The 21,962-nt window shown below is 72.3% G+C and overlaps 1 protein-coding gene across 1 annotated transcript in view; it reads left to right on the top strand.

Annotated features, from left to right (window-relative positions):
• The first annotated feature begins 230 nt into the window (after positions 1–230).
• INPPL1 (inositol polyphosphate phosphatase like 1) overlaps positions 231–21,962 on the top strand; it is an 87,777-nt gene continuing 66,045 nt past the window's right edge. Inside the window, exons 1-3 of the mRNA XM_048493096.1 lie at positions 231–364; positions 7,554–7,843; positions 9,538–9,711. Of these exons, the coding sequence (XP_048349053.1) occupies positions 231–364; positions 7,554–7,843; positions 9,538–9,711 (598 nt within the window). The remainder of the gene's footprint in view (positions 365–7,553; positions 7,844–9,537; positions 9,712–21,962) is intronic.

Raw genomic sequence — 21,962 nt, 5'->3', positions numbered from 1 at the left:
AAGGAATCCCTTCGTACCTTCAACTGGGGGGGTTTATTTTAAAACCACCCTTTTTGCATGCAAAAATTCCAGGAGCAACTTTCTCGTTCTGGGCTGGGAGAATGGCGTCCTCCTCCTCCTCGGCCTTGTGGGTGTTGCGAGGACATCCCAGTAGCTAACTTCAGGAGCCGTTTCCCTCTTGCTTTACCAATGCGGGCGCGTTCCACCCTCTGCCCTCGGAGTCATGGAAAATGTGCCCGTGCGAAGCCCCGGAGCCTTTGTCCTACAAGGAGAACAGGCTGTTTTTGAGCGGCCGGATTCTTGCCCACGCCTCCCACGGAGTGGACCGGCGGCTGACTCTTTGGCAGCTCCTCAGAGGCCCATGGCGAGGCGGGGGGGACGGACGGGCTTATCCTTCTTCCAATCCCCCCCCCCCATCCAATTTTCTTGCTCTTCTCCTTAAACCAGCCCAGTCCCACTTGCGTAGTGGCAAAATCTCTGGGTCTGGAATTGCCTCTAAGGCAATGTGAAGACCATTTCTTTCCCTTTTCTCTCTTCCAAATATTATTATAGTCCGATCTACTTATAGCAGGATAAAGCACAATACTGTTGTGGGTTTTCCGGGTTGTATGGCCGTGTTCCAGTAGCATTTTCTCCTGATCTTTCACCTGCATCTGTGTCTGGCATCTGAAGATGCCAGCCACAGATGCAGGCGAAACATCAGGAGAAAATGCTACTAGAATGCAGGCATACAACCCGGAAAACCCACAACGCCCTAGTTATTCTGGCTGTGAAAGCCTTTGACAATTCATAAAGCACAGTTGAATAAGTAAAATTAAATGCATTGTCGAAGGCTTTCATGCCCAGATCAATGGACTGTTGTGGGTTTTCTGGACTTTGTGGCTTTGGTCGTTAACATTAGGGGCAAAAGCTACCAGACCACAGCCAAGCGTGTGGGAAAATCCTCAACAGCCAATTAAGCATAAGCATTGTATTGTCGGTACACGCATGAAATTCTGACAGCATTCGCGAGGGTACACGAATTTCAGACTCATACCCCATCCTCACTTTCCCCTTGCTCCACCCATCCCTACACAGCCCCAAACACATCAACACGAAGCCGCAGAGTTTAGCATAGCCACAGCTCTAGAGTAGAAGCCGTCTCTAAGCCTCTTTGTCCTAGTTTAATTGTCCTAGGACAATTAAAACTAAGGCTGCACTCCACACAGAGTACTTCAAGTAAACACCAGACAATATAGGCAGTTTGAGAAGCATGGGGGGAGATGTGAAAGCAATGGCCTTTTGCTGCTGCTGCTGCTGCTCCCGAGCACCTGGTCTGCTAAGGCATTTGCAACCTCAGATCAAAGAGGATCAAGATTGGTAGCCAGAGATCGACTTCTCCTCCATCAATCTGTCCAAGCCCCTTTTAAAGCTATCCAGGTGAGTGGCCATCACCACCTCCTGTGGCAGCATATTCCAAACACCAACCACACGTTGCGTGAAGAAGCGTTTCCTTTTATTAGTCCTAATTCTTCCCCCCAGCATTTTCAATGGATGCCCCCCTGGTTCCTACAACATACAAAGAATTTGAGAGAAAGAGAAAAATATACCTATGGTCGACATTTTCTACCCCATGCATAATTTTATAGACTTCAATCATATCCCCCCTCAGACGTCTCCTCTCCAAACTAAAGAGTCCCAAACGCTGCAGCCTCTCCTCATAAGGAAGGTGCTCCAGTCCCTCAATCACCCTTCTTGCCCTTCTCTGCACTTTTTCTATCTCTTCGATGTCCTTTTTGAGATGTCCTGCCGACAGACCTTATGGTGCATCTCTAGAATGCTGTAATGTGTGTTCTTGGGGTCTCTTGCACAAGCCATGTCCAGACGGTTATCTCTTGCAGAGATTTAGCTGTAGGCTGCAGCTATGTCCATGGCAGTCATAAACTTTCTCTGACTTGAGAGAACCCTTAGAGAGCAGGACTCTCTCGGGGGTTATCTCTTGCAGATCTGGTGGAGATGTGTAACCCTTACAGTAGATGGGGTGGTAGGGAGCAACTATTTCAAATAATGTATTGTCGGAGGCTTTCATGGCCAACTGGTTCTGGTGGGCTTTCCGGGCTGTGTGGCCGTGGTCTGGTGGATCTTGTTCCTAACGTTTCGCCTGCGTCTGTGTGTAACACAGTGTGTGTACACTGTGTCCACGGTGTGTCCACAGTGTATACACAGTGAATACACAGTGTATAACAGACTTCCCTCTGTGATACACCTCTGTGATACATCTCTGAAGATGCCAGCCACAGATGCAGGTGAAACGTTAGGAACAAGATCCACCAGACCACGGCCACACAGCCCGGAAAAGCCACCAGAGCCAGTATTTCAAATAAGTTATCCTGATTTAACTCTTTTGTGTACACTTGGCGATATGAAAATAACTCTTCGGTTCATAGAATCATAGACTGATGAAGTTGGAAGAGACCCCCAAGGGCCATCAAGTCCAACCCCTGACATGCAGGAACATACAATCAAAGCGCTCCGGACAGATGGCCTTCCAGCCTCTCTTTAAAAACCTCCAAAGAAGGAGACTCCACCCCCCCCCCCCCGAGGTAGTGAATTCCACTGTCGAACAGCCCAGACTGTCTGGAAGTTCTTCCTGAGGTTTAGGTGGATTCTCTTTTCCTGCACCTTGAACCCATTTCTCCTGGTCCTAGTCTCCGCTGCAGGAGAAGACGAAGAGTTTGGATTTATATCCCCCCTTTCTCTCCTGCAGGAGACTCAAAGGGGCTGACAATCTCCTTGCCCTTCCCCCCTCACAACAAACACCCTGTGAGGTAGGTGGGGCTGAGAGAGCTCCGAGAAGCTGTGACTAGCCCAGGGTCACTGGCTAGGCGTGTGTGGGAGTGGCCACAGGCTAATCTGAATTCCCCTAGAGAAGCCTCCCACAGCTCAGGCTGCAGAGCGGGGACTCAGAAACCCAGTTCCTCCAGATTAGATACACGAGCTCTTAACCTCCTACGCCACTGCTGCTCCTGCAGAAAACAAACTTGCTCCCTCACCAACACGACATTCCTTCAAATATCTAAACATGGCTATCAGGTCCCCTCTTATGAGCTACATGAAAGTTTGTATATGGAAATACGGAAGCTCTGTGCTCCATTTTAATCAATCTGGAGGGCAAAGGGGCGTTCTCTTGCAGAAGGCATCTGAAACGGTCGGAACGCCAAATCCCTCCAGGGAAGCGAGATCGAGCTGCCGTTTAGATATGATGTTTTTGTACTCTTCGTCCCAGGGGAAAATCAGCACTTAAAGGCCGGTGGGGACATGCCCGGCTCTCGTTCCAAACGCAGCTTCTCTGCCAGGAGTTTTTGAGTCTCCAAAACAGCCAGAACATTATTTTAGGGATCTGCCATACGCAGGGTGCCAGATACTGGAGGCTGGTTCCTCTCCACGGCTGTGAGAGTATGCAAAGTGCATGAAGAAGAGGAAGGAGGAGGAGGAGGAGGAGGAAGAGGAGGAGGAGGAGTAGTAGTTTGGATTTATATCCCCCCTTTCTCTCCTGCAGGAGACTCAAAGGGGCTGACAATCTCCTTGCCCTTCCCCCCTCACAACAAACACCCTGTGAGGTGGGTGGGGCTGAGAGAGCTCCGAGAAGCTGTGACTAGCCCCAGGTCACCCAGCTGGCGTGTGTGGGAGTGCCCAGGCTAACCTGAATCCCCCAGAGAAGCCTCCACAGCTCAGGCGGCAGAGCTGGGAATCAAACCCGGTTCCTCCAGATTAGATACACGAGCTCTTAACCTCCTACGCCACTGCTGCTCCTGAAATATGGGCATGCATAGTACATTAGGGAAATATAGGGGGCGGGAGCACATCAGAGGAGGTGGCTGTGAAGATCTGGGGGCACAAATAGTTAAGGGGTTTGCAACCTGCGGCTCTCCAGATGTTCATGGACTACAAATTGGCCATGCTGGCAGGGGCTGATGGGAATTGTAGTCCATGGACATCTGGAGAGCCGCAGGTTGCAGACCCCTGTTCTAGTTCTACCCATGAATTTGCTTACAGTTTTGGGGAGAATAGTTTGGTGACGGCCCGCGCGTGCTTTAGTGCTGGGATCCCTCATCCTGTGGCAGTGAGTACAGCCCAAAATACGGGGGTACAGCCCAAAATACTAGTGTGCTGGAGGCAGGCAGAGCAAGCAGGGGATAAAAATTGGGGTTCCAAGTTCTTCGTAAAAGTTTGGGCATCAGCCCCTCCCACAACCTCCCCTGTAATCAGCCTGGATATGTATCTGGGGGGGGGGGGGGGGGCTGAGCTCATTGCCTTCCTGGAGACCTTTGTGAGCAGGGCGTTCCAGGAGACCGAGCAACTTAAGGAGCAGCAGTGGCGTAGGAGGCTAAGAGCTCGTGTATCTAATCTGGAGGAACCGGGTTTGATTCCCCGCTCTGCCGCCTGAGCTGTGGAGGCTCATCTGGGGAATTCAGATTAGCCTGGGCACTCCCACACACGCCAGCTGGGTGACCTTGGGCTAGTCACAGCTTCTCGGAGCTCTCTCAGCCCCACCTACCTCACAGGGTGTTTGTTGTGAGGGGGGAAGGGCAAGGAGATTGTCAGCCCCTTTGAGTCTTCTGCAGGAGGGAAAGGGGGGATATAAATCCAAACTCCTCCTCCTCCTCCTCCTCCTCCTCCTCCTCCTCCTCCTCCTCTTCTTCTTCTTCTTCTTCTTCTTCTTCTTCTTCTTCTTCTTCTTCTTCTTCTTCTTCTTCTTCTTCTTCTTCTTCTTCTTCTTCTTCTTCTTCTTCTTCTTCTTCATGGAATGCTGGAGGTTGGGGGCGTGAGGATGTACCCCCAACGGCACCCCCATTTGCACACAGCGAAGAAATCCGGTCTGGCCGGCTGCTGCTCTCCAAAGAGAGGATCTGCCATGGAGGCTCTCCGTGCCCTCGAGACAGGCCCCCCCCTCTCTAGTGCCAGCTGGCCCTGGCACCCTCCTGCCCGGGTGCCATCCCTGAGTCACAGGCTGGGCTAGCTGGCGGCGCAAGGAGTGTGTGTGCGCGGCGCGTGCTCCCGCCCCCCCGAGGCAGATGGGAAAACAAACCCGCCCTCTGAACTATAAATAACTTGGCAAGAGGAAGAAAGGCCGCGCTGGGTCGGCTCCCTGCAAGAAGCACGGGTGCGCGTGAACCTCCCTGCGAGGGAGGGCCGGGGCAGAGAGCTCTTTCTTGGAGCTTAAGCTTGCAATGCACAAAGTGCTAAGTACCAGGAAACCTCGCGCAGTACCAGGAAAGACAACCGGAGGGCCACTGCGAGTAGCAGAGAGCTGGACTAGATGGACTCTGGTCTGATCCAGCTGGCTTGTCCTTATGTTCTTATGAGACTCCACCACACCACAGGGATTGGAGCATGTGCAGAGCGTCCCTCACTGTTTGGGAGTGGCAGGGTCTGGGTTCCGGAGGCACAGAGGGGTCTTTTCATTTCTATGATCTTTCTATGATCTTGGCCTGAGGTCTCCTCTGTCCAGCGGTGAAGCTTAGTTTTGGGGTCAGGGGTAGGAAGTGGATGGCCAAGCTAGCCTGATCTCTCATCAAATCTCGGAAGCTAAGCAGGGTCGGTCCTGGTTAGTTCTTGGATGGGAGACAACGAAGGAAGTCCAGAGTCAGGCAAAGGCAAACGAGCCAGCGTAGCATAGTGGTTTAGAGCAGGTGGATTCTAATCTAGAGAATCGGGTGAGTGGCAGAGGCTTATCTGGTGAACCAGGTTTGATTCCCCTCTCCTCCACATGAGCAGTGTAGGCTTATCTGGTGAACCAGATGTGTTTCCGCACTCCTACATTCCTGCTGGGTCTGGTCACAGTTCTCTCTATTCTATTCTATTCATTCTATTCTATTCTCAGGACTCTCTCAGCCCCACCTGCCTCACAGGGTGTCTGTTGTGGGGAGAGGAAGGGAAAGGAGCTTGCCAGCCACCTTGAGTCTCCTTATAGGAGAGAAAGGTGGGGTATTAATCCAAAATCATCATCATCATCATCATCATCATCATCATCATCATCATCATCATCATCATCATCATCATCATCATCCCCCCCTCCTCCTCCTCCTTCTTGGTGTCAGATAAAAACTCTCTTCTTCTTCTTCTTCTTCTTCTTCTTCTTCTTCTTCTTCTTCTTCTTCTTCTTCTTCTTCTTCTTCTTCTTCTTCTTCTTCTTCTTCTTCTTCTTCTTCTTCTTCTTCTTCTTCTTCTTCTTCTTCTCCTTCTTCTTCTTCTTCTTCTTCTTCTTCTTCTTCTTCTTCTTCTTCTTCTTCTTCTTCTTCTTCTTCTTCTTCTTCTTCTTCTTCTTCTTCTTCTTCTTCTTCTTCTTCTTCTTCTTCTTCTTCTTCTGGGTCTAGTCACAGTTCTCTCAGGACTCTCTCAGCCCCACCTGCCTCACAAGGTGTCTGTTGTGGGGAGAGGAAGGAGCTTGTATCCACCTTGAGTCTCCTTGCAGGAGAGAAAGGTGGGGTATAAATCCAAAATCATCTTCTTCTTTGCTTCCTGCCGCCTGCTGTAACCAGATCTCAGAAGCTAAGCGGGGTTAACCCTGTTTAATGCTTGGATAGAAGACGAGGGTCTTCCCACAGAGGCAAGCAATCGCAAACCATTTTGAACGTCTCTTGCCTTGAGTCCTTGGCGGCACCTTCCTACCACCAGGAGAAGAAAAGACGGCCTCCTCCACACTTGAGTTTTGCGGCTGTTTCCTAATTTCCATGGAACTCTTTTGTCTCGGGGTTATAGTAATTACCTGTGCGTGTCTGGGCCGGCAGTTGTGCTTGCAGTAGAAGGTTGGGTGTCAAAATGTGCTCCCGCCTTTCCTTTCTTTTGGTTTCTCATCAGCCCTGTAGAGGCAGAGGGTTGCTGGGACACCCCTCGTGCAGATGAGAAGCCGAGGCCGGGCGAGGCGGCTTGTCCCCGGACACCGTGTGAGCCTGTGCTAGGAATACAAGAAGAAGAAGAAGAGTTTGGATTTATATCCCCCCTTTTTCTCCTGCAGGAGACTCAAAGGGGCTGACAATCTCCTTGCCCTTCCCCCCTCACAACAAACACCCTGCGAGGTGGGTGGGGCTGAGAGAGCTCCGAGAAGCTGTGACTAGCCCAAGGTCACCCAGCTGGCGTGTGTGGGAGTTCACAGGCTAATCTGAATTCCCCAGATAAGCCTCCACAGCTCAGGCGGCAGAGTGGGGAATCAAACCCGGTTCCTCCAGATTAGATACACGAGCTCTTAACCTCCTACGCCACTGCTGCCGATCTGTCCCCAGGTCCAATTTGCTCAGCACCAGAAATCCAGGACTGACCGTCCTCTGCTTGAAGGAAGACCTCCTCTCCAGAAAACCAGCCCCATTACTGAGCTGTCCTCGCTGCTAGCACGTTTCTCCTGACGCTTGACAATTCCTGTCCTCCAGACAGTGGCGTATCTGCCAGAGGAACATGGGGGGGTCGACCCAGGTGCCACCCATTAGATCACGCGGGGGGCGCAAAATCGCCCCCACCCCTCTCCCGTGGAGAGGCACCCCCAGCCCTGCCAAACTCCCACCACCCTCCTCTACCAGCTGCCTGGTGGGGCCAGGCCGAGGGGCATCCAATGGGCCCACGGCAGACACCCTGCCTGGCTGCTCCATCAGTCAGAGAAGGGAGAGGGTGGCCCCGGGCAGTCTGGTGGACCGCCCTCTGACAGCTAAAGGAGCAGCCAGGGCGGGAGCTTGCTGTGGGCCCCCCAGCTGCCCCTCGGCCCTGCCCCACCAGGCCGCCCGGGACCACCACCGCCCTTCTCTGCCGACTGAGGTAAGTGGGCTGTGGGGGGCGCTTGAGGAGGCGTTGCCGCAGGTGCCATCGTCTCCCGGTACGCCTCTGCCTCCGGAGCATCAGAGACCGAGTCTTCCCCGCTCTGCCGCCTGAGCTGTGGAGGCTTATCTGGGGAATTCAGATTAGCCTGTGCACTCCCACACACGCCAGCTGGGTGACCTTGGGCTAGTCACAGCTTTTCGGAGCTCTCTCAGCCCCACCCACCTCACAGGGTGTTTGTTGTGAGGGGGGAAGGGCAAGGAGATTGTCAGCCCCTTTGAGTCTCCTGCAGGAGAGAAAGGGGGGATATAAATCCAAACTCCTCCTCCTCCTCCTCCTCCTCCTCCTTCTTCTTCGACAAGATAGTGTAGTTTGTGGTTTGTATTTGTTTGGCTGGCCGTGGCACTCAGGTGCCTTTGCTCGCGGTCTCTTTTTCCCATTCTGCCCGAGAAGTGTCAGGCCCTCGGGCTCTCTACATCTAGGAAAGAAGGGCGGAAGGGGGTGGCACCCAGAAGGAGGGCAGCAGCCCCATGGAAGAGCTGGGAGGAGAGCCCGGTGTCGTGGCCACATTGGGGTGGGATCAGATAGTTGGGAGGGGCACCAGTACTAGCTGGTATAGTGAAGTGGTGAAGAGTGCCTAGTATCTGCAAGGCCCAGGTTCAGATTCCTGCTGGTGCCATGAAAATAGCATGGTATAGTGGTTAAGAGCAGGCGCACTCTATCTGGAGAACCGGGTTTGATTCCCCGCTCTGCCACTTGAGCTGCGGAGGCTTATCTGGGGAACTAGATTAGCTTGTGCACTCCAACACACGCCAGCTGGGTGACCGTGGGCTAGTCACAGTTCTTCGGAGCTCTCTCAGCCCCACCTACCTCACAAGGTGTTTGTTGTGGTGGGTTGGGAAGGGAAAAGAGTTTGTCAGCCCCTTTGAGCCTCCTTACAGGAGAGAAAGGGGGGGGGGATATGAATCCAAACTGTTCTTCTTCTTGGGTGATCTTGGGCCAGTTACTCTCAGCCTGGCCTTCCTCACAGGGTTGGTGTGCCGATAAAATGGAGAGTGGTGTCTGCTACTTTGGGTCCCCACCAGGGAGAAAACCGGGATATAAATAAATTAAATACCCTGTTTTCCCCAAAACAAGACATCCCCTGAAAATAAGACGTCGTAGAGGTTTTGCTAAAGTGCGAAATATAAGGCATCCCCCAAAAGTAAGACGTAGCAAAGTTTTTGTTTGGAAGCATGGATCCCAACGAACAGAACACAGGAAAATAAGACTTCCCCTGAAAATAAGACATAGCGCATCTTTGGGAGCAAAAATTAATATAAGACACTGTCTTATTTTCGGGGAAACACGGTCGATGTCTTCCAGTTTAGACTGTGTTGGAAGAAAGCAACTTTTTGTGTTAACAGTAATTGGAAGTGAGAAACAGGAAGTGAAACCGGTCGGTCGGTCGGTCGGTCCATCCTGCCATTTGGCACGAGGCAGAACTTTGTACTCAGACAGCGCATGAGAGAGTACAAGAGCCGAGATCGAAAATAGCTTCAGTCATCCTGGCGCAGCTGGGCTGTGTGTGTGTGGGGGGGGGGGGCACCCTATTCCCCTCCCAACCCGTGGCTGTCTCCAGGCTCTGCCCGGATGGAAGCAGGGAGGGCTGGCAATAAATAGACGAATGCAGGCCTGCCGGCTGGCCGGGGTCATTCTTGGGAAGCCGACCGACCGGGCGGCATAATGGCCCTTTGTGTCTCCTCTGCTCAGCTGCCCGTCTTTGGGGACGGAGCTGCTCTGTCTGCCGGGGATTAGGCGCTGGGCGGGCCGTAGCCCAGGCCTCAAAGAGCCGGGGGACCACAGCGCGGCATCTGGCCGGTGCCCCAGAGTCCGTGGCCAAGTCAGAGGAGGAGAAACTGGAGTCTGCTGGAACGCACGTGGCACGTGTGGCTGGCTGTGGCATGTGCTCTCTCAGTGGCCCAGCTGAATGAACGGGAGTGGCACCGAAGAAGAAGAGGAAGAAGAGGAAGAAGAGGAGGAGGAGGAGGAGGAAGAAGAAGAGGAAGAAGAAGAAGAGGAGGAAGTAGAAGAGGAAGAGGAGGAGGAGGAGGAAGAAGAAGAAGAGGAAGAAGAGGAAGAGGAGGAGGAAGAAGAAGAGGAAGAAGAAGAGGAGGAAGAAGAGGAAGAAGAGGAAGAGGAGTAGGAGTAGGAGTTTGGATTTATATCCCCCCTTTCTCTCCTGCAGGAGACTCAATGGGGCTGACAATCTCCTTGCCCTTCCCCCCTCACAACAAACCCCCTGTGAGGTGGGTGGGGCTGAGAGAGCTCCGAAGAACTGTGACTAGCCCAAAGTCACCCAGCTGGCATGTGTGGGAGTGCACAAGCTAATCTAGTTCCCCAGATAAGCCTCCACAGCTCAGGCGGCAGAGCTGGGAATCAAACCCGGTTCCTCCAGATTAGAATGCACCTGCATTCTAGAAGAAGAAGAAGAAGAAGAAGAAGAAGAAGAGGAGGAGGAGGAGGAGGAGTTTGGATTTCTATTCCCCCTTTCTCTCCTGCAGGAGACTTAAAGGGGCTGACAATCTCCTTTCCCTCCCCACCCCACAACAAACCCCCTGTGAGGTGGGTAGGGCTGAGAGAGCTCCGAGAAGCTGTGACTAGCCCAAGGTCACCCAGCTGGCGTGTGTGGGAGCGCACAAGCTAATCTGAATTCCCCAGATAAGCCTCCACAGCTCAGGTGGCAGAGCGGGGAATCAAACCCGGTTCCTGGACAGATTAGAGTACACCTGCTCTTAACCGCTACGCCACTGCTGATTCAAGTGCCCACATGTTTGTTTCCGTGATGCTTCAAAATCAAAAGGCTCATCCAATTTCAAGAACTTTTCAAAGAGAAATAAAAGAAATATGAAATGGCACACAGGACCATATTATTCTCTAGCTCAGGGGTGGCCAGCCCATGGCACCCCAGATGTTCATGGACTACAATTCCCATCAGCCCCTGCCAGCATGGCTAATTGGCTGATCGGAATTGTAGTCCATGAACAACTGGGGCACCATAGACCGGCCACCCCTGCTTTAGCTTATAGTGTGTGGGAGTGCACAGGCTAGTCTGAATTCCCCAGATAAGCCTCCACAGCTCAGGTGGCAGAGCTGGGAATCAAACCCGGTTCCTCCAGATTAGAATGCACCTGCTCTTAACCACTACGCCACTGCTGCTCCTTAGTGTTGGGCCCCCCTAGCCAAGGTTTTGCAAACCAGACTGTGTTTATTTTCAAATCAGAGAATCACCTGTTTTCATGACACCGGTGGGAGGCTGGGAAAAGGGTGGGGGCTTCCACTCTGCCTTGAATGCACGGGCGCACGTGCAGAGGGTCTCGTAGACAAATATGTTGTGGGTTGCTGGGCCGCACCCACCCCTTGTGTAAAGAATGTGCCCGCTATAGAAGCAGCTATTCTAGGGCATATCCTGGCATTTGTTGCTTCTTCTGGCAAGGCTTGTGAGGAGTGTGTGGGCAGGGGAGGGGAGAGAAGGGGCCGGGACTCAGTGGAAGGGCACCTGTTTGGCCTGCAGAAAGCCCTGGGTTCGATCCCCAGCGCCTCCAGGTAACAGGTGGTTGGGGAAAAGACCTCTGCTCTAGACCCTGGAGAGCAGCTGCCAGTCAGAGTAGACCAGTGGTGGCGAACCTTTGGCACTCCAGATGTTATGGACTACAATTTGGGGGGTGGGGGGGGGGGGGGGTGGGGGGGGGGGGGGGTGGGGGGGGGGGGGGGTGGGGGGGGGGGGGGGTGGGGGGGGGGGGGGGTGGGGGGGGGGGGGGGTGGGGGGGGGGGGGGGTGGGGGGGGGGGGGGGTGGGGGGGGGGGGGGGTGGGGGGGGGGGGGGGTGGGGGGGGGGGGGGGTGGGGGGGGGGGGGGGTGGGGGGGGGGGGGGGTGGGGGGGGGGGGGGGTGGGGGGGGGGGGGGGTGGGGGGGGGGGGGGGTGGGGGGGGGGGGGGGTGGGGGGGGGGGGGGGTGGGGGGGGGGGGGGGTGGGGGGGGGGGGGGGTGGGGGGGGGGGGGGGTGGGGGGGGGGGGGGGTGGGGGGGGGGGGGGGTGGGGGGGGGGGGGGGTGGGGGGGGGGGGGGGTGGGGGGGGGGGGGGGTGGGGGGGGGGGGGGGTGGGGGGGGGGGGGGGTGGGGGGGGGGGGGGGTGGGGGGGGGGGGGGGTGGGGGGGGGGGGGGGTGGGGGGGGGGGGGGGTGGGGGGGGGGGGGGGTGGGGGGGGGGGGGGGTGGGGGGGGGGGGGGGTGGGGGGGGGGGGGGGTGGGGGGGGGGGGGGGTGGGGGGGGGGGGGGGTGGGGGGGGGGGGGGGTGGGGGGGGGGGGGGGTGGGGGGGGGGGGGGGTGGGGGGGGGGGGGGGTGGGGGGGGGGGGGGGTGGGGGGGGGGGGGGGTGGGGGGGGGGGGGGGTGGGGGGGGGGGGGGGTGGGGGGGGGGGGGGGTGGGGGGGGGGGGGGGTGGGGGGGGGGGGGGGTGGGGGGGGGGGGGGGTGGGGGGGGGGGGGGGTGGGGGGGGGGGGGGGTGGGGGGGGGGGGGGGTGGGGGGGGGGGGGGGTGGGGGGGGGGGGGGGTGGGGGGGGGGGGGGGTGGGGGGGGGGGGGGGTGGGGGGGGGGGGGGGTGGGGGGGGGGGGGGGTGGGGGGGGGGGGGGGTGGGGGGGGGGGGGGGTGGGGGGGGGGGGGGGTGGGGGGGGGGGGGGGTGGGGGGGGGGGGGGGTGGGGGGGGGGGGGGGTGGGGGGGGGGGGGGGTGGGGGGGGGGGGGGGTGGGGGGGGGGGGGGGTGGGGGGGGGGGGGGGTGGGGGGGGGGGGGGGTGGGGGGGGGGGGGGGTGGGGGGGGGGGGGGGTGGGGGGGGGGGGGGGTGGGGGGGGGGGGGGGTGGGGGGGGGGGGGGGTGGGGGGGGGGGGGGGTGGGGGGGGGGGGGGGTGGGGGGGGGGGGGGGTGGGGGGGGGGGGGGGTGGGGGGGGGGGGGGGTGGGGGGGGGGGGGGGTGGGGGGGGGGGGGGGTGGGGGGGGGGGGGGGTGGGGGGGGGGGGGGGTGGGGGGGGGGGGGGGTGGGGGGGGGGGGGGGTGGGGGGGGGGGGGGGTGGGGGGGGGGGGGGGTGGGGGGGGGGGGGGGTGGGGGGGGGGGGGGGTGGGGGGGGGGGGGGGTGGGGGGGGGGGGGGGTGGGGGGGGGGGGGGGTGGGGGGGGGGGGGGGTGGGGGGGGGGGGGGGTGGGGGGGGGGGGGGGTGGGGGGGGGGGGGGGTGGGGGGGGGGGGGGGTGGGGGGGGGGGGGGGTGGGGGGGGGGGGGGGTGGGGGGGGGGGGGGGTGGGGGGGGGGGGGGGTGGGGGGGGGGGGGGGTGGGGGGGGGGGGGGGTGGGGGGGGGGGGGGGTGGGGGGGGGGGGGGGTGGGGGGGGGGGGGGGTGGGGGGGGGGGGGGGTGGGGGGGGGGGGGGGTGGGGGGGGGGGGGGGTGGGGGGGGGGGGGGGTGGGGGGGGGGGGGGGTGGGGGGGGGGGGGGGTGGGGGGGGGGGGGGGTGGGGGGGGGGGGGGGTGGGGGGGGGGGGGGGTGGGGGGGGGGGGGGGTGGGGGGGGGGGGGGGTGGGGGGGGGGGGGGGTGGGGGGGGGGGGGGGTGGGGGGGGGGGGGGGTGGGGGGGGGGGGGGGTGGGGGGGGGGGGGGGTGGGGGGGGGGGGGGGTGGGGGGGGGGGGGGGTGGGGGGGGGGGGGGGTGGGGGGGGGGGGGGGTGGGGGGGGGGGGGGGTGGGGGGGGGGGGGGGTGGGGGGGGGGGGGGGTGGGGGGGGGGGGGGGTGGGGGGGGGGGGGGGTGGGGGGGGGGGGGGGTGGGGGGGGGGGGGGGTGGGGGGGGGGGGGGGTGGGGGGGGGGGGGGGTGGGGGGGGGGGGGGGTGGGGGGGGGGGGGGGTGGGGGGGGGGGGGGGTGGGGGGGGGGGGGGGTGGGGGGGGGGGGGGGTGGGGGGGGGGGGGGGTGGGGGGGGGGGGGGGTGGGGGGGGGGGGGGGTGGGGGGGGGGGGGGGTGGGGGGGGGGGGGGGTGGGGGGGGGGGGGGGTGGGGGGGGGGGGGGGTGGGGGGGGGGGGGGGTGGGGGGGGGGGGGGGTGGGGGGGGGGGGGGGTGGGGGGGGGGGGGGGTGGGGGGGGGGGGGGGTGGGGGGGGGGGGGGGTGGGGGGGGGGGGGGGTGGGGGGGGGGGGGGGTGGGGGGGGGGGGGGGTGGGGGGGGGGGGGGGTGGGGGGGGGGGGGGGTGGGGGGGGGGGGGGGTGGGGGGGGGGGGGGGTGGGGGGGGGGGGGGGTGGGGGGGGGGGGGGGTGGGGGGGGGGGGGGGTGGGGGGGGGGGGGGGTGGGGGGGGGGGGGGGTGGGGGGGGGGGGGGGTGGGGGGGGGGGGGGGTGGGGGGGGGGGGGGGTGGGGGGGGGGGGGGGTGGGGGGGGGGGGGGGTGGGGGGGGGGGGGGGTGGGGGGGGGGGGGGGTGGGGGGGGGGGGGGGTGGGGGGGGGGGGGGGTGGGGGGGGGGGGGGGTGGGGGGGGGGGGGGGTGGGGGGGGGGGGGGGTGGGGGGGGGGGGGGGTGGGGGGGGGGGGGGGTGGGGGGGGGGGGGGGTGGGGGGGGGGGGGGGTGGGGGGGGGGGGGGGTGGGGGGGGGGGGGGGTGGGGGGGGGGGGGGGTGGGGGGGGGGGGGGGTGGGGGGGGGGGGGGGTGGGGGGGGGGGGGGGTGGGGGGGGGGGGGGGTGGGGGGGGGGGGGGGTGGGGGGGGGGGGGGGTGGGGGGGGGGGGGGGTGGGGGGGGGGGGGGGTGGGGGGGGGGGGGGGTGGGGGGGGGGGGGGGTGGGGGGGGGGGGGGGTGGGGGGGGGGGGGGGTGGGGGGGGGGGGGGGTGGGGGGGGGGGGGGGTGGGGGGGGGGGGGGGTGGGGGGGGGGGGGGGTGGGGGGGGGGGGGGGTGGGGGGGGGGGGGGGTGGGGGGGGGGGGGGGTGGGGGGGGGGGGGGGTGGGGGGGGGGGGGGGTGGGGGGGGGGGGGGGTGGGGGGGGGGGGGGGTGGGGGGGGGGGGGGGTGGGGGGGGGGGGGGGTGGGGGGGGGGGGGGGTGGGGGGGGGGGGGGGTGGGGGGGGGGGGGGGTGGGGGGGGGGGGGGGTGGGGGGGGGGGGGGGTGGGGGGGGGGGGGGGTGGGGGGGGGGGGGGGTGGGGGGGGGGGGGGGTGGGGGGGGGGGGGGGTGGGGGGGGGGGGGGGTGGGGGGGGGGGGGGGTGGGGGGGGGGGGGGGTGGGGGGGGGGGGGGGTGGGGGGGGGGGGGGGTGGGGGGGGGGGGGGGTGGGGGGGGGGGGGGGTGGGGGGGGGGGGGGGTGGGGGGGGGGGGGGGTGGGGGGGGGGGGGGGTGGGGGGGGGGGGGGGTGGGGGGGGGGGGGGGTGGGGGGGGGGGGGGGTGGGGGGGGGGGGGGGTGGGGGGGGGGGGGGGTGGGGGGGGGGGGGGGTGGGGGGGGGGGGGGGTGGGGGGGGGGGGGGGTGGGGGGGGGGGGGGGTGGGGGGGGGGGGGGGTGGGGGGGGGGGGGGGTGGGGGGGGGGGGGGGTGGGGGGGGGGGGGGGTGGGGGGGGGGGGGGGTGGGGGGGGGGGGGGGTGGGGGGGGGGGGGGGTGGGGGGGGGGGGGGGTGGGGGGGGGGGGGGGTGGGGGGGGGGGGGGGTGGGGGGGGGGGGGGGTGGGGGGGGGGGGGGGTGGGGGGGGGGGGGGGTGGGGGGGGGGGGGGGTGGGGGGGGGGGGGGGTGGGGGGGGGGGGGGGTGGGGGGGGGGGGGGGTGGGGGGGGGGGGGGGTGGGGGGGGGGGGGGGTGGGGGGGGGGGGGGGTGGGGGGGGGGGGGGGTGGGGGGGGGGGGGGGTGGGGGGGGGGGGGGGTGGGGGGGGGGGGGGGTGGGGGGGGGGGGGGGTGGGGGGGGGGGGGGGTGGGGGGGGGGGGGGGTGGGGGGGGGGGGGGGTGGGGGGGGGGGGGGGTGGGGGGGGGGGGGGGTGGGGGGGGGGGGGGGTGGGGGGGGGGGGGGGTGGGGGGGGGGGGGGGTGGGGGGGGGGGGGGGTGGGGGGGGGGGGGGGTGGGGGGGGGGGGGGGTGGGGGGGGGGGGGGGTGGGGGGGGGGGGGGGTGGGGGGGGGGGGGGGTGGGGGGGGGGGGGGGTGGGGGGGGGGGGGGGTGGGGGGGGGGGGGGGTGGGGGGGGGGGGGGGTGGGGGGGGGGGGGGGTGGGGGGGGGGGGGGGTGGGGGGGGGGGGGGGTGGGGGGGGGGGGGGGTGGGGGGGGGGGGGGGTGGGGGGGGGGGGGGGTGGGGGGGGGGGGGGGTGGGGGGGGGGGGGGGTGGGGGGGGGGGGGGGTGGGGGGGGGGGGGGGTGGGGGGGGGGGGGGGTGGGGGGGGGGGGGGGTGGGGGGGGGGGGGGGTGGGGGGGGGGGGGGGTGGGGGGGGGGGGGGGTGGGGGGGGGGGGGGGTGGGGGGGGGGGGGGGTGGGGGGGGGGGGGGGTGGGGGGGGGGGGGGGTGGGGGGGGGGGGGGGTGGGGGGGGGGGGGGGTGGGGGGGGGGGGGGGTGGGGGGGGGGGGGGGTGGGGGGGGGGGGGGGTGGGGGGGGGGGGGGGTGGGGGGGGGGGGGGGTGGGGGGGGGGGGGGGTGGGGGGGGGGGGGGGTGGGGGGGGGGGGGGGTGGGGGGGGGGGGGGGTGGGGGGGGGGGGGGGTGGGGGGGGGGGGGGGTGGGGGGGGGGGGGGGTGGGGGGGGGGGGGGGTGGGGGGGGGGGGGGGTGGGGGGGGGGGGGGGTGGGGGGGGGGGGGGGTGGGGGGGGGGGGGGGTGGGGGGGGGGGGGGGTGGGGGGGGGGGGGGGTGGGGGGGGGGGGGGGTGGGGGGGGGGGGGGGTGGGGGGGGGGGGGGGTGGGGGGGGGGGGGGGTGGGGGGGGGGGGGGGTGGGGGGGGGGGGGGGTGGGGGGGGGGGGGGGTGGGGGGGGGGGGGGGTGGGGGGGGGGGGGGGTGGGGGGGGGGGGGGGTGGGGGGGGGGGGGGGTGGGGGGGGGGGGGGGTGGGGGGGGGGGGGGGTGGGGGGGGGGGGGGGTGGGGGGGGGGGGGGGTGGGGGGGGGGGGGGGTGGGGGGGGGGGGGGGTGGGGGGGGGGGGGGGTGGGGGGGGGGGGGGGTGGGGGGGGGGGGGGGTGGGGGGGGGGGGGGGTGGGGGGGGGGGGGGGTGGGGGGGGGGGGGGGTGGGGGGGGGGGGGGGTGGGGGGGGGGGGGGGTGGGGGGGGGGGGGGGTGGGGGGGGGGGGGGGTGGGGGGGGGGGGGGGTGGGGGGGGGGGGGGGTGGGGGGGGGGGGGGGTGGGGGGGGGGGGGGGTGGGGGGGGGGGGGGGTGGGGGGGGGGGGGGGTGGGGGGGGGGGGGGGTGGGGGGGGGGGGGGGTGGGGGGGGGGGGGGGTGGGGGGGGGGGGGGGTGGGGGGGGGGGGGGGTGGGGGGGGGGGGGGGTGGGGGGGGGGGGGGGTGGGGGGGGGGGGGGGTGGGGGGGGGGGGGGGTGGGGGGGGGGGGGGGTGGGGGGGGGGGGGGGTGGGGGGGGGGGGGGGTGGGGGGGGGGGGGGGTGGGGGGGGGGGGGGGTGGGGGGGGGGGGGGGTGGGGGGGGGGGGGGGTGGGGGGGGGGGGGGGTGGGGGGGGGGGGGGGTGGGGGGGGGGGGGGGTGGGGGGGGGGGGGGGTGGGGGGGGGGGGGGGTGGGGGGGGGGGGGGGTGGGGGGGGGGGGGGGTGGGGGGGGGGGGGGGTGGGGGGGGGGGGGGGTGGGGGGGGGGGGGGGTGGGGGGGGGGGGGGGTGGGGGGGGGGGGGGGTGGGGGGGGGGGGGGGTGGGGGGGGGGGGGGGTGGGGGGGGGGGGGGGTGGGGGGGGGGGGGGGTGGGGGGGGGGGGGGGTGGGGGGGGGGGGGGGTGGGGGGGGGGGGGGGTGGGGGGGGGGGGGGGTGGGGGGGGGGGGGGGTGGGGGGGGGGGGGGGTGGGGGGGGGGGGGGGTGGGGGGGGGGGGGGGTGGGGGGGGGGGGGGGTGGGGGGGGGGGGGGGTGGGGGGGGGGGGGGGTGGGGGGGGGGGGGGGTGGGGGGGGGGGGGGGTGGGGGGGGGGGGGGGTGGGGGGGGGGGGGGGTGGGGGGGGGGGGGGGTGGGGGGGGGGGGGGGTGGGGGGGGGGGGGGGTGGGGGGGGGGGGGGGTGGGGGGGGGGGGGGGTGGGGGGGGGGGGGGGTGGGGGGGGGGGGGGGTGGGGGGGGGGGGGGGTGGGGGGGGGGGGGGGTGGGGGGGGGGGGGGGTGGGGGGGGGGGGGGGTGGGGGGGGGGGGGGGTGGGGGGGGGGGGGGGTGGGGGGGGGGGGGGGTGGGGGGGGGGGGGGGTGGGGGGGGGGGGGGGTGGGGGGGGGGGGGGGTGGGGGGGGGGGGGGGTGGGGGGGGGGGGGGGTGGGGGGGGGGGGGGGTGGGGGGGGGGGGGGGTGGGGGGGGGGGGGGGTGGGGGGGGGGGGGGGTGGGGGGGGGGGGGGGTGGGGGGGGGGGGGGGTGGGGGGGGGGGGGGGTGGGGGGGGGGGGGGGTGGGGGGGGGGGGGGGTGGGGGGGGGGGGGGGTGGGGGGGGGGGGGGGTGGGGGGGGGGGGGGGTGGGGGGGGGGGGGGGTGGGGGGGGGGGGGGGTGGGGGGGGGGGGGGGTGGGGGGGGGGGGGGGTGGGGGGGGGGGGGGGTGGGGGGGGGGGGGGGTGGGGGGGGGGGGGGGTGGGGGGGGGGGGGGGTGGGGGGGGGGGGGGGTGGGGGGGGGGGGGGGTGGGGGGGGGGGGGGGTGGGGGGGGGGGGGGGTGGGGGGGGGGGGGGGTGGGGGGGGGGGGGGGTGGGGGGGGGGGGGGGTGGGGGGGGGGGGGGGTGGGGGGGGGGGGGGGTGGGGGGGGGGGGGGGTGGGGGGGGGGGGGGGTGGGGGGGGGGGGGGGTGGGGGGGGGGGGGGGTGGGGGGGGGGGGGGGTGGGGGGGGGGGGGGGTGGGGGGGGGGGGGGGTGGGGGGGGGGGGGGGTGGGGGGGGGGGGGGGTGGGGGGGGGGGGGGGTGGGGGGGGGGGGGGGTGGGGGGGGGGGGGGGTGGGGGGGGGGGGGGGTGGGGGGGGGGGGGGGTGGGGGGGGGGGGGGGTGGGGGGGGGGGGGGGTGGGGGGGGGGGGGGGTGGGGGGGGGGGGGGGTGGGGGGGGGGGGGGGTGGGGGGGGGGGGGGGTGGGGGGGGGGGGGGGTGGGGGGGGGGGGGGGTGGGGGGGGGGGGGGGTGGGGGGGGGGGGGGGTGGGGGGGGGGGGGGGTGGGGGGGGGGGGGGGTGGGGGGGGGGGGGGGTGGGGGGGGGGGGGGGTGGGGGGGGGGGGGGGTGGGGGGGGGGGGGGGTGGGGGGGGGGGGGGGTGGGGGGGGGGGGGGGTGGGGGGGGGGGGGGGTGGGGGGGGGGGGGGGTGGGGGGGGGGGGGGGTGGGGGGGGGGGGGGGTGGGGGGGGGGGGGGGTGGGGGGGGGGGGGGGTGGGGGGGGGGGGGGGTGGGGGGGGGGGGGGGTGGGGGGGGGGGGGGGTGGGGGGGGGGGGGGGTGGGGGGGGGGGGGGGTGGGGGGGGGGGGGGGTGGGGGGGGGGGGGGGTGGGGGGGGGGGGGGGTGGGGGGGGGGGGGGGTGGGGGGGGGGGGGGGTGGGGGGGGGGGGGGGTGGGGGGGGGGGGGGGTGGGGGGGGGGGGGGGTGGGGGGGGGGGGGGGTGGGGGGGGGGGGGGGTGGGGGGGGGGGGGGGTGGGGGGGGGGGGGGGTGGGGGGGGGGGGGGGTGGGGGGGGGGGGGGGTGGGGGGGGGGGGGGGTGGGGGGGGGGGGGGGTGGGGGGGGGGGGGGGTGGGGGGGGGGGGGGGTGGGGGGGGGGGGGGGTGGGGGGGGGGGGGGGTGGGGGGGGGGGGGGGTGGGGGGGGGGGGGGGTGGGGGGGGGGGGGGGTGGGGGGGGGGGGGGGTGGGGGGGGGGGGGGGTGGGGGGGGGGGGGGGTGGGGGGGGGGGGGGGTGGGGGGGGGGGGGGGTGGGGGGGGGGGGGGGTGGGGGGGGGGGGGGGTGGGGGGGGGGGGGGGTGGGGGGGGGGGGGGGTGGGGGGGGGGGGGGGTGGGGGGGGGGGGGGGTGGGGGGGGGGGGGGGTGGGGGGGGGGGGGGGTGGGGGGGGGGGGGGGTGGGGGGGGGGGGGGGTGGGGGGGGGGGGGGGTGGGGGGGGGGGGGGGTGGGGGGGGGGGGGGGTGGGGGGGGGGGGGGGTGGGGGGGGGGGGGGGTGGGGGGGGGGGGGGGTGGGGGGGGGGGGGGGTGGGGGGGGGGGGGGGTGGGGGGGGGGGGGGGTGGGGGGGGGGGGGGGTGGGGGGGGGGGGGGGTGGGGGGGGGGGGGGGTGGGGGGGGGGGGGGGTGGGGGGGGGGGGGGGTGGGGGGGGGGGGGGGTGGGGGGGGGGGGGGGTGGGGGGGGGGGGGGGTGGGGGGGGGGGGGGGTGGGGGGGGGGGGGGGTGGGGGGGGGGGGGGGTGGGGGGGGGGGGGGGTGGGGGGGGGGGGGGGTGGGGGGGGGGGGGGGTGGGGGGGGGGGGGGGTGGGGGGGGGGGGGGGTGGGGGGGGGGGGGGGTGGGGGGGGGGGGGGGTGGGGGGGGGGGGGGGTGGGGGGGGGGGGGGGTGGGGGGGGGGGGGGGTGGGGGGGGGGGGGGGTGGGGGGGGGGGGGGGTGGGGGGGGGGGGGGGTGGGGGGGGGGGGGGGTGGGGGGGGGGGGGGGTGGGGGGGGGGGGGGGTGGGGGGGGGGGGGGGTGGGGGGGGGGGGGGGTGGGGGGGGGGGGGGGTGGGGGGGGGGGGGGGTGGGGGGGGGGGGGGGTGGGGGGGGGGGGGGGTGGGGGGGGGGGGGGGTGGGGGGGGGGGGGGGTGGGGGGGGGGGGGGGTGGGGGGGGGGGGGGGTGGGGGGGGGGGGGGGTGGGGGGGGGGGGGGGTGGGGGGGGGGGGGGGTGGGGGGGGGGGGGGGTGGGGGGGGGGGGGGGTGGGGGGGGGGGGGGGTGGGGGGGGGGGGGGGTGGGGGGGGGGGGGGGTGGGGGGGGGGGGGGGTGGGGGGGGGGGGGGGTGGGGGGGGGGGGGGGTGGGGGGGGGGGGGGGTGGGGGGGGGGGGGGGTGGGGGGGGGGGGGGGTGGGGGGGGGGGGGGGTGGGGGGGGGGGGGGGTGGGGGGGGGGGGGGGTGGGGGGGGGGGGGGGTGGGGGGGGGGGGGGGTGGGGGGGGGGGGGGGTGGGGGGGGGGGGGGGTGGGGGGGGGGGGGGGTGGGGGGGGGGGGGGGTGGGGGGGGGGGGGGGTGGGGGGGGGGGGGGGTGGGGGGGGGGGGGGGTGGGGGGGGGGGGGGGTGGGGGGGGGGGGGGGTGGGGGGGGGGGGGGGTGGGGGGGGGGGGGGGTGGGGGGGGGGGGGGGTGGGGGGGGGGGGGGGTGGGGGGGGGGGGGGGTGGGGGGGGGGGGGGGTGGGGGGGGGGGGGGGTGGGGGGGGGGGGGGGTGGGGGGGGGGGGGGGTGGGGGGGGGGGGGGGTGGGGGGGGGGGGGGGTGGGGGGGGGGGGGGGTGGGGGGGGGGGGGGGTGGGGGGGGGGGGGGGTGGGGGGGGGGGGGGGTGGGGGGGGGGGGGGGTGGGGGGGGGGGGGGGTGGGGGGGGGGGGGGGTGGGGGGGGGGGGGGGTGGGGGGGGGGGGGGGTGGGGGGGGGGGGGGGTGGGGGGGGGGGGGGGTGGGGGGGGGGGGGGGTGGGGGGGGGGGGGGGTGGGGGGGGGGGGGGGTGGGGGGGGGGGGGGGTGGGGGGGGGGGGGGGTGGGGGGGGGGGGGGGTGGGGGGGGGGGGGGGTGGGGGGGGGGGGGGGTGGGGGGGGGGGGGGGTGGGGGGGGGGGGGGGTGGGGGGGGGGGGGGGTGGGGGGGGGGGGGGGTGGGGGGGGGGGGGGGTGGGGGGGGGGGGGGGTGGGGGGGGGGGGGGGTGGGGGGGGGGGGGGGTGGGGGGGGGGGGGGGTGGGGGGGGGGGGGGGTGGGGGGGGGGGGGGGTGGGGGGGGGGGGGGGTGGGGGGGGGGGGGGGTGGGGGGGGGGGGGGGTGGGGGGGGGGGGGGGTGGGGGGGGGGGGGGGTGGGGGGGGGGGGGGGTGGGGGGGGGGGGGGGTGGGGGGGGGGGGGGGTGGGGGGGGGGGGGGGTGGGGGGG

This window comes from Sphaerodactylus townsendi, linkage group LG04 (genome assembly GCF_021028975.2).
Source record: "Sphaerodactylus townsendi isolate TG3544 linkage group LG04, MPM_Stown_v2.3, whole genome shotgun sequence".
In the NCBI taxonomy this organism is placed as follows: Eukaryota; Metazoa; Chordata; class Lepidosauria; order Squamata; family Sphaerodactylidae; genus Sphaerodactylus; species Sphaerodactylus townsendi.
The sequence above is the reverse complement of the archived record's forward strand: the minus strand, read 5'-3'. Positions and strand labels throughout refer to the sequence as shown.